The sequence below is a fragment of the Pocillopora damicornis genome, chromosome 8 (genome assembly GCF_964200805.1).
Source record: "Pocillopora damicornis chromosome 8, jaPocDami1.2, whole genome shotgun sequence".
In the NCBI taxonomy this organism is placed as follows: domain Eukaryota; kingdom Metazoa; phylum Cnidaria; class Anthozoa; order Scleractinia; family Pocilloporidae; genus Pocillopora; species Pocillopora damicornis.
In genome coordinates this window covers 7,852,647-7,864,574 of record NC_142677.1, presented here as the reverse complement: position 1 = coordinate 7,864,574, position 11,928 = coordinate 7,852,647, and the positions used below count along the sequence as shown (strand labels likewise).

The 11,928-nt window shown below is 38.4% G+C and overlaps 1 protein-coding gene across 1 annotated transcript; it reads right to left on the bottom strand.

The window, feature by feature from the left end:
• Positions 1 to 3,455: 3,455 nt before the first annotated feature.
• On the bottom strand, positions 3,456 to 7,533 carry LOC149041243 (DNA fragmentation factor subunit beta-like). Its single transcript, XM_089213760.1, has 3 exons — positions 7,215 to 7,533; positions 4,795 to 5,045; positions 3,456 to 3,713 (listed from the first exon to the last, which is right to left on the bottom strand). The coding sequence occupies exons 1-3, from the start codon at positions 7,467 to 7,469 to the stop codon at positions 3,632 to 3,634; spliced, it is 588 nt and encodes a 195-aa protein (XP_089069886.1). The 5' UTR covers positions 7,470 to 7,533; the 3' UTR covers positions 3,456 to 3,631.
• Positions 7,534 to 11,928: the final 4,395 nt, after the last annotated feature.

Below are 11,928 nucleotides of genomic sequence, written 5' to 3'. Positions count from 1 at the left end.
AATATCTTGGCAATTATGTTTACCTTCTCTTAATCTAATTAGCATTTGAGCAAACATTTTACTCTCTCTTTGCCTCATAATTTCATGCAATTCAAACATTCTAACATGTTCTTGGCAAAGGTTGGGTGCAAGAATAGAATACTCTGAATTATCTAGGTCTCTAAATATATATCCATCTATTACTGGCTGAAGTTGAAAAAGGTCACCTATAGCAACAATACTCACAGTTACAAAGGGTAAATGACCTCCCTTAATATCTTTACGTCTGTTATTGATTTGAATATTAAACATACTGTTGCCTACCATGGAAATCTCATCGATAAATATCAATCTGACACCACCTACTGTATTTACTGGTGTATAAGTCAACCCCCCACTTTCGCGGTCAAAAATCGGATTTTTCATCATTTCTAGTCAAAGAAGTAAAATTCAGACAGATGGAAATTTCCCAAAAAGTTAATCTCTTATTTCTGAGAATGTATTGAAAACACAGGGAATTCAAAAAACAGCAGAGCAAAACGTAACTGTGCTCTGTGAAGTTTATTAGCACTTGTTTATGCACTTATCAGCGGCTATCCCGGGGGGTTGACCCCAGGGAAGCCCCAGGCATTTGCAAATTCCACCTACCCAGGGCCAATATTCTTCCACAAAAGCTACCACTGTCCCTCCCCTGGGGAGCATAATTTGAAAGGACCCCCAAATTGTAACTTACTTTCCTGCATAATTTTCAATAAAAGTTTAACAATAGTATATACAGTTAGCAAAAATAGCTAGTCCACCTGTTTTCAGCACACAGTGACGTTCAGCTTTATACCTTGTAAGTCATAGAATGACAATTTCAACGCACATACACTTACTTTGTTCTGTGTTTACTATACAGGGCTCTACAGGGCTCAAAGTTAGACATCCCAAGTTGCTTTTTGCCGGTGACTAACTGGAATAAAGTAGCGGCAAATATTGTGTGTTTTACGGCTCTGTCAGTCTCAATTTTGAGCCTTGACAATTTACTTGCAATTGAAACAAACAGATTCTTTTATTTTCTTTCGAAATCTTCACGTAGGGTCCATGGTACCAGATCTCGCATGCTTTGCCTTGTTTCTTGTACATGTTCATGAATCTGTGAAAAAAAAGAATTATTATTCTTTTATCTTGTGGAATAAAGATAACTAATACTGCTATCTTAGTAACTGACTAAGCGAGTGTTATTGCTTGCCCATACTCCTCCTTCTCGCAAAAGCACCAAACATTTTCAACAGTCTCATTTTCACTCTGGCTTCCTGTATTATCGTCAATGTGACAAAAACAAAGTAGAGGGAATGTTCACGCACCTGCCCATAAAATAGTAACGTTAATGACATAAAAAAGGTAATTGAGCACATCAACATAAAATTGAACATAAATAACATTTTCCCTGGGTTGCTTTCTTACAGGAGCACTCTGCGGCTCTTGCCTTTTGTCTGGATACAGTGTTAACGTGCTCGACCCACATGTGAACATTGGTCACTGGCAGACAGCAGTTGTCCGCCAATGCCAGAAGCTCCTCGTTGGTGAATGTTGCATTTTTCTTAGCTTTATCATTACTGGCTTCTTCAATGACACTTTTGGGTACTATTGAGTATTAAGTCTGTGAAGTAATAAACCATGGTCGACCTTGTCAAATGCCGCAGAAAGATTAAGCAATATAAAACAACAGTACAACCACGATCCACAGTACGTAAGATGTCGTCATGAACTCTCAGAAGGGCAGTCTCAGTGTTATGCAATTTCTTGTAAGCAGATTGTAATTTCTCATCAAGCTTGCTGTCATCAATATACTGCACAAGTTGTACCACAACCAATTTCTCAATCAATTTAGAGGCGAATGGAAGGTTAGAAACAGGACGAAAATTCTTAAAATCTTCAGTATCTAAATTAGTCTTCTTTAACAATGGAATAATCAAGGCAGTTTTGAGTGAGTTTGGCATAAGAGCCTCATCTAAGGAATGATTTACAATACCCGTTATGACTGGTAGCAACCTTGGTAAACATTTTGTTAGCACAGAAGCTGGTAGTTGATCGAGAGCACAAGTTTTCACTCTGGAGGATTTAATAAAGTTAGCTATAAGGTCGGTAGTCAAATTTCATCTGTAAACTGTGGCACATAAGGGCAAAGAGTAACAGACCTACGAATGATTGGGGCATGATTGTCGATCATGGATTGAAGAGTGGAGTTGAATTGATCAAAAGCTAATGAAAAGTCATCATTTAGAGGTGATCTAATTAGCACACAGTCTTCCAAGTCAGAGGAGAACTTATACATGTCAATGGCACGTAAACGTTGATTATTCTTGAGAACAATGCCAGCCCGCCACCAGTAGTATGTAATCGAGGGACATGGTGGAAAACATATCCGTCTGGACAAATGTCACAGATGTAATATAAATCCTAGTCGACCCAGACATTTAGACATTTCCTTCAAATTCTATGAGATATCAGCCAACAAACTATCCAGCTAAATTGAGACTCGAAATGCAGGCTGATGCATGGAATAAAGCAAAAGACGCGAATACTGACACAAACAAATCATTTAAAATCGTTGATTCCTTCAATAATAAACAAGTTGATGAGTCACACATTGCGTTCACGTTTTCTGATTTGGAGGGATCTCTACAAAATAGATAGGGTCAAGGCAGAGAAATCCAGGCCATTAATACTTGGAGAGGGGATTGTCGGTGACATATGATCATGTATCACCTTCATTAACATCAAGAGTTTTAGAGGCAAGAAACACTTGCCATGTGTTAGAAAAAGATCACTCAACCGACAGTTAGCACAACAAGTACATCATCCACCTTCCCAATACTAAAAATTGAATCTATTTGAAACTTTCTTTTCATCGCATGACAATTCAATGCAAGACGTTTGCAAAAAAGAAGGAGCAACTCAATTTAAAAATTATGACTACATTAACTTATATAGTATTTAATAAAGTTACCCAAAAACAGGGCCCAATTCAGTATCCGAGTCCGCTGAATACAAGTAGTTTGACAGTATATTTGAGATTGTGATCAGTGTTCGCTGGCTGGATATAGGGTCCGTTTGATACAGGTTTCTTTTTGCATCAAACTGTACCTTGGCACAAGACCTTTATTTCGGGAAAATGCAGACTACTATCACAAATGCATATGATAAGTTAATTGAAACAGAAGAAATAAAATATCGTTTAAAAACACAGAAAGAGAAGAAAAAGAAGACACAACGATTTCTGAGAGAAGTGAATTCTTTTCCTTACCTCCAGTAGAGTTTTACAGTCAGCAAGCGTTTTCCAAATCGGTGCCCCCTATTTCCTCGCTTCGCTTGCTATATTTACCAAAAGTTCCCTGGAGGTTCAGAGATTTACACCCATGGCATCAAATAATACTCACAGTTGAACATAAAAGAAGTATTGATTTAGAGAGGGCAAACCACAGCAAGTGTCAAGGGTAACCGTTTTTATTGCAAACTAATTATAGAATCATTCGAGAACGGCAACACGTGTTACCGTTTTGATTTCATATAAAAATATTTGGATTGGCATTCAAATCCTTCATGTTCTCCTTTTACATGGCACCCGATATGGACCAGTTTAAGATTCTCCCTTGTGAAAAGCAAGCTAAAAAAGTACTTCCAGTTTAATACGCTTTCTTTCAGCGGCCTGGATAATTGCTGGAAAAATCTGTCGCGACTTCTCAATTCTGGAAGAGGTTAAAAATACACAGGGTGAGGCGACAGACCAATTAACAGAAAATGAAGAAAGCAAGATTTGATTCTCCTCAGGAAATAATAACTTGTCCTGCACGTGTGAAGTTAACAATGAGTTAGGCACTCTCGTTTCATTCGCCAGCCACCTATATCTAACGAAATAAAATGTCCGGAAACTTCCCTCAGCAGCTTGGTAAAAAGCCCTTGAAGAAACGGTAACAAACTAATTCAATTAATAGAAAACAATGTCACACGTATAAGCATTTACTTTAGTTTATCGCTACAAAACACACTGATTGTCAACAGTGCCCCTAGTATAAACCTTCTAGGCGCTTTTTCTTAAACAGTTATGCCTTTTGGGTGGATGTCAACCGACGATTACGACGAGTCTGCTCCCAACCTTTGAAGGTGGAGAAGGTGTATTGTCCCAAGTCAACATGCAACGTAATGACCCCTTTTTAAAGCCGTCAGAATGTGGCACATTTCACGAGTGCGGAACCCTTTGTAACTGCAAACTGCGAGGATTTGCGGTTCAGTAAGCATAGGAAGGACATAGTTATCCTCTATGCTCTTCCTCGCCCGACCGTTTTCTGCAAAACTTGCTTTCGTGAGAGACTTTAAGACTGCACGAGTCCCAGGAAGTTCAGACTTAAAAAGAAGGGTGTAAATGTCTGGCATTCCAGACTTCAGGAGACACCTAAGTGCTAGGCCTTGCTTCCACTTGAAATTACGCAGTTTAACATTCAAAAATAAAAATAAAAATAAAATTTTGCTGCGCTCTGATCAACGATAGAGACTATAAGACCTCTTCTTGCCTTAAGTTCGCCTGGAACGGTCACCCCATCACGACCTTCGACTGATTAAAAAATTAGGAAACGTAAAACTTTACACTCAAACTATTATAGTTATCATTGCGGTAGAATTGGGGAGTAAGCTCACACTCGGCTCAAACATTGTAAGAATGTTTTATTGTACTTTCAAAACATGTCTAGCACTAACGGCTATGAAGGGCTGGAAACTGAACACTGAAATTCTTAATTAAAAAAAATTAAAGTAATGGAGAACAATACTTACACATGATCGAGGTTCCACGTACTAAACAGGACTCTGCTCTCCTTGCTACCATATGGATTGATGGTGTGCAGGTGTGAACAAGTTTTTTCATTGTAAGGCCCCTCACAGCTGAACCACCCCTTTTCACAACACAGACGCAGTTGGTCATTAGCAGATCTAGCAAAGTAATCACCAAAATATTGACGCTTTTTTAATTCCTCTTGAAATTGCTTTAGGGTGCTCGATAGGAGAGGCTGAGCTTTCTTTGACGCCTGAATGAAAGATATGTGGCGGTCAATAAATAATATGTACTTAACCATAAGCCCTTTAGAGGCATTAATAAACACACGTGTAAGTTCGTGATTTTATAGCTTGACCAGCATGTAATTTTTCCACTTTATAATGTCGTGATGAGATATTTCTAATCTCCTGAGAGACTTTGATAATCGGAACTTAAAAGAGTTGCGCTGCAAAAACTAATAGCGGCCACACAAATAAGGGTGATTTCAATTTCAGTCAATCTTCTTTCTCCAAACGTTGAGGAGGTCAGCATCTCCACTTTAGGAATTTTCATTGATCCCATTTGTTGAAACTCTATTTAATTTCAGTCAAATTGCTGATCATTCGGACATATTGTAGGGGCTCTGTTGAGGAGGAAGGTGCTGCAACACAACGCCATCTTGGATTTCCGGAGGATAATGCCCTGTTAAAAGGGCAAGGGTGCTCATAGTACCCTTTAGGGATAAAATACTTTACCATCGTAAAACCTTTCAAGTACCTTTAAGGTTTTAAATCGTAAACTGATGACACGAAATCTCAGGGCTCGTACAGTATGATTTCGAGTGAGGGGACTTAGAGGCGAACTCGTAAGCGTCAGCCCTTGAGGGGAAAATTTTGATTTTCACCCCACTTAAATGACGGGAAATGCTTTGAAAAAGCAAACGAGCTATTCAAATTTAACCTTTGCGTGCAGTTTCTGCGCTAAAGAAGTTGATAGGAAACGTTATCCCATCCGTAAATATTACCATCACTGATGTTACTTCTAGAGCAAACAGAAATCTGCGATCAATTTTGTCTAGGCTGTTACGATCGGAAAATACGTTAGATAAGTAGTGAAGATAAGGTCTGTCTCTTCTTCTATATGATTCTTTTAAAAGTATTTCAGGATGATAAGAGAACAAGTATTTCAGTTAATGCCCCTTGTTGCTAGATTTACCGGAGTAAGCTTGCTTATTGCAATACCACTTTATATCATTTTTCCTAGTCCTACCGCTTCTAGCGCTATGTTTACACTGGCGTATTTTGATCCAAAGCGAATGAAAACCGAAAGTCTTATTTCGCTCTCATTCAGTGATTCAGGGCGAGTGAGAGTAGTCCTGAAAACAACTGATGTGGATGAAAATGACCAACGTTTCAAAAACATGAGCGGCTTAAGTTATCGAAATAACAGTCGTAGTCAATGGTAGGAACTTGTAAGGATATGATCAAATGTAACACCTTAGGTTCAAACCATTTTTCTTCTGTTGGTGTTGTGGAGGTTAATGTACTTGTTATACTTTAATCATGGTGGTATTAAATTTCCTTCAACACACCGATTTTCCTAAGAAATCGATACATTTTGGAAGAAACTGAGCTAACTGCGTGTAGTCTAGTTCGTTAATAATCATTTAAAAAATAAAACTTTTTCTAAGAATCTATCTAATGTGGCTTTTAACAGAAGTGAGTAAGTACTTGTACTATCCTTCCATCAAGTGATTTTGAAGGACTGTAAGCAGATGGCAAGCTCATTTGATTTACCCTTCGCCACAATTTTTAGTGATGTAGAGATGACACAAAACCAGTCCAGTCAGTAACTTCCTACATGTACATTATTGAAGTGTGCCATGCATTAGCTTGAGTAAGAAAACAGGGTTATTACTCGTATACAACTGATTCATGTATCTGATTGGAAATAAAAAATTACCCAAGGGGACAATAAACTAAACCCAAAATCCAGAGTCAATTTTACACCCTCCCCGGCCCCAACCCTGCACTTTTGACACCCAGCCTCCCCCCTACCCACAAGGACTGGCTCCCTGGCTAGGCTGCAGCAATGCACTAGCATGAAAACAGCTTAGCTAGGCAGCTAAGTAAGTAAGGAAAGAAAAAGTTGGAATCAAATTGACCAAAGTTCCTAAAATTACCCTTCCCCTACCCCTACCCCTACCCCTACCCCTACCCTTACCCCTACCCCTACCCCTCCCCTGAGCTTTAGAAACAAAGTTGTTAGCCATCAACTTTTTGATAGGTCGTCCCTGGACTGCACCTGGGTACCATCCTTGATATTAAACCCTCAGTAGTTTCATCATCAAGACCACCACCAGCCGTAAAGCAAACACCTAATGAGCAGGTTTTTTCAAATCAAAACAAATTCATATTGCATAATTGCACAGGGAACTTACTTTCTCAAAAGAATCCTTTGCATTGGAAAAGTATTTCCTGACTCTGGATTTTGCAGCACTTCTCATGGCATCTTCTTTGGTGTTGAAGGATTGGCTAAGACCATTAAACCAGGCCTCATCTTCACTACGTTCCTCTGCCTCGATATTATCATCTAGACGATTGACAAGTTCCAACATGACAGTATACATTTCGTTTGACTTAGAACCATGCATAACATCATAAATCTGTTCAATGATCTCATTTCGCCGAGACATAGCTCTGAAAATCTTCTCAGTAGCATTCTTCAGAACAGTCACATCTGAAAATGCAATTAAAGACCATATGGTACAAGGTTCAGCATTGTATTTCAGAAAATTACTTTCGTATCTATAATTTTAAATGCTTGCCCATGTTTAGGAACTTAATTAAGATGGTTTCATACAAGGTTCCCCTACATCTGATTTTTTTTTTGACAATTACAGCACCATCATTGAGAGAATTCTTTGGATTCTAAATTTTATTTAGGTAGTCATTCATTTTACTAAAAAAAGATAATTTTCATAGTGACATTGATAAAAATAATAACACCAAGTAGTAATGATAATAGAACAGAATTCAAGAGTAAAGTTTTAAAAATCAATTATATGTATACAAATGAGAGAGTGAGCAGAAACACTAAATTTCTGAGTACTTTTTTATGCCTGGAGACATATACAGTTTAGGAGTTGGCCTCCAGATTATTAAATCTTACACAGAAAACGAATGAGAAAACAGACATAATAATAATCAGAATGAGGATTAAAGCAAGACACTTGAATCTCCCATTTTAAAACCAAGTAAAAAATCAGTTAATCTCTTGTAAGTTTCTATTCTATAATAAAAGTAGGACCTAATGCACCAGCAGTATGGTATCAAAAAAACAGAATAATTCTTATAAAAACAATCATTAGAGGTGCAATCCTTAAATAAGTTTTTCCGATGTTCTGACCAACATTAAGGCCATCTTTTACATTAACATATTTGCATGTAAACAAGTAGTATGCAGTGCAAGGGTTATTTTCAGTATCAGCATCATGGTAGTATTCAAGTATGGGCTTAGTGTAAATGGGCAGATCTATCCATCTTCTACTGTATTTCTTTACTCAATTCAACCAACAAAGAAAGGCAATTCAAATATTGAACAGTGCGGTCGGTTAAATCTCTCACGGGGGGGAAGGAGTCTCACAAAAAAATTTAAGCAAGAATGAAAAATACCTTTAAATTTCGATTATCGAGTGATACGATTTCTTAGCATAGGGGTGCCCAGTCGAACAAATGGAACAAATCGAATTGAACTCACAGGAATTAGGCACCATTGTCGAACATTTGATGAGACACCCCAGGTGAATTAATAATTATTAGCTTTCTCGGTAAGGGAAGGTCAAAGACTCAAACCGGCTATATCCTGGTGTACCGGTTAACCAAAATATGTCCTAGTGTGCCGGTTGACGAAACTTGCGTGACATTGGTCAATCGAATAATAGCGTGACAGCTAGATAATTTGATAAATAATTAATGCTTTGATAATAAAATGCAATAAAATGCCGGCATTGGTTAATTGTTGGGTTATTTGGGTTATTTGAGTCGTTAGGATCTTTTGGATCAGCTGGGTCATTCGGGCCAGTTGGGTCACTTGGGCCAGTTGGGTCACTTGGGCCAGTTGGGTCACTTGGGCCAGTTGGGTCACTTGGGTCAGTTGGGTCACTTGGGCCACTTGGGCCACTTGGGTCACTTGGGCCACTTGGGCCAGTTGGGTTATCAGTTATCTATAAACCAGGTGAATTTTTAATCGCCGATTTCCCGCCACAATTGCTAAAATACAAACGCTGACCTAGGCGCCTGTTGGTTCATTCTAGCTTTTCCCGCCATCAAAGAAGGTGCTCACAAAAGTTACGTAGTTAGTTTTTCGATATTCGACATATCATGGACACTCAGAGTAATGTCACATCTACTGCGGAACTGGAATCTCAGCAGGGCCAAATTATTCTTTCTATTGAAGAAGTTGTACCCCAACGCCTTCGTCAATGAATGACGGCGTTCGCTTGTAGCAATGGCACAACGAGCGAGATGCTACTTTGTTCAGCTCTGGCGTCTACGAGCTCTTTGCTCGGTCAGACAACACTGAAGCTTTTTGGTTCCTACGAGGAGAAGGCAAACCGTCATCTGATCGCTACTGCCCCTTCTGGAACGGGGAAAACACCAGCGTGCCAGAAAGGATGCGTGGAGCCAATCGTGGTCCATGTCGAGGAGAAAATACAGACCAGCATTGTGATTGATGAAACATCATCAAGCGGCCTATTCAACCATTTCCTGGGAGGTTAGTTTTTATTTGACATTGACAGGAGCTCCTAACATTGATTATTATCTTTTGAGTATAGTAAGCTTCAGCTAATATTATAAGACTTAATGTACCACTGAAAGAAAAAATTCCTGAGAAATAATTTAATTAACAGATTTCACAGATTTTTTAATTGCAAAAATTGCAGATTTGTCAGTTGGTTATGCAACTGAATTTGAGAAATTTTCTTTAACCCTTTAACCCCTAAGAGTGACTGGCATTTAATTTCTCCTCACAATGTCATTCCTGAATCACATGAAGGTCATGAGAAAAAAGGAAATGATCACTAAGTAAAGAAATTCTTGACTGTTAAACAAATTGTCCCTGTCAACACCATATGAAATGTATTAAGAACAGTATGGAGAATATTCCTATCAATGCTAGGGTGTAAAGGATTAAATGATTTTCTAGAAGGACTACTGTGATCAGTATTATTAGGACTATTGTGATCAGCTATGAAATCATTTATCAGCCGAGACTTGTTACAAATAGATCGAGCATTCAAAAGGCAAAAATCCAAAGGTACAATGGTTGATAACTTAGACCGCAGTGGATTGTTTTGTAGTTTGAAGTTTGTATGCAATCTCGACATTCCTGAAGCCATCGATAAACAATCACGACATTCTCTTGCCAAGAACATTATAGAGGTTTTTGCAGAGGTCATTTTTTTTGTCTATTGCATGCTTAATACCACGATATTTGCATCTCGTGGAGTCACTTGGCGAAAAGCTTCATATGTGATGAAGAAATTATACCCGTTGTTTTTTAAACAGCCTTCTACACTAAGCATGCAGTAGCATGAAAAATAAGTTTAATTTTTGAGTCTTGTAATTATGGGGTCAAACAGTGGAATGTAGAAAACTGTTCCTTACGTTCACGGAAGGGATTATTGTTGAATCAGTAAGTGATCCATCTTCTGGCAATGAATACCAATTTGTACTAAAGTAAGCAGCAACAAATTGTTTTCATTCTTTTAAAAAACACCATAAACTACAACAGCTGTTCTCTATTTTAAAACTGTTTTATATGAACCTGGTTTAAGAAACTGAACGAAATGCCTATATATAATCGGAGCAGTTGCGTTACAGAATATTATGACATCATTAGGCAAATATAAACAGTTATGTGAGGGCTATGATCTTTTTAAAACAACAGCAAATGCAATCTGACATAAACTTTGACTGTACTGTCATATAACCGAGCTTTCCACGACAGGTTTTTTTCAAATCAATTTAACCCTAAAACCAAGGAATGCTTTAGTTCATCGGTCAGTGTGTATGGCAATGATAAGTGCAAATTATTTGGCTGGAAGGTTTGGATTTCTTCCAATAATACATTTTCGGTTTACATAGTAATGCTTGTTTTCAATTTTCTTGATCCACTGATTTGTCTTGGATATGTAGACATAATCCTCCTCTTTGTGTCTAAGGCAATACTGGGAGTCAAAATTCTGTCCAGACGTGTCAACAGCTGTCTAGGATTGTGGCCCATTCTTCAGGTCAACTCTGCAACCAGTACACTTTCGAATGTTTCCGCTTATTTAAATGAGCTCAACTGGAGTGCTCTCAGTGGGTCAAACAACTGGCTTCTCTGGTCTTGGATTGGTGATATGTATGAGCTTTACCTTCAATTCATTACCATCAGAAGACTGCACTGAATATTACAACTGCGTACAGTCTGGAGGAATGTCTCTCAGCAATTCTCCCAGGGTTTCCCTCTCTGTGAGTACAACAGATTCTTTTGATTTATTCCTTAGTGGTTTGACCAGGTTTCTTCCCTGCCTGGCGACTTACATTTACCACTGATGCTGCTGTTAAATTACTTGTTTTGTTTTCCAAAAGGTACAAGGTAACAAAGCACTGGAGGTAATGGTTGTCAGCAGCCAATGAATGAGAACATATATGGTGCATCAGACATAGTTTGATGCTCTTCTGGTTTGTAGATTTAATGAATGTAACCGAAGAAGTTACAATTCATAGACCCAACGTTTTGACACTCCTTTCTACTGCCTTCATCAGGGGTGATCTAAACGCTGCATATATGGTGCATCTTTAACTGGAGACATGGGGTGCAACAAACATATTTATCTTGTAAAATTTAAAAAACGATCTCTGGCAGCCAGAGATCGTTTTTTAAATTTTACAAGATGTTTTATCCTGGCTGCGGCCCCTCTATCTTTTCAAACATATTTATGTTCATCAACACACTTTATAACATGTGGCTGACTTCCTGACTCACTGGGAACCATATGGGACTTGTGTCCATGGAAACCTTGATGGATGTTACCATTGAGGATTCTCTCCACTTTGACGTTCGATGCAGATACTTGGTCATCGAGGAACTTTTCAGTTAACCTC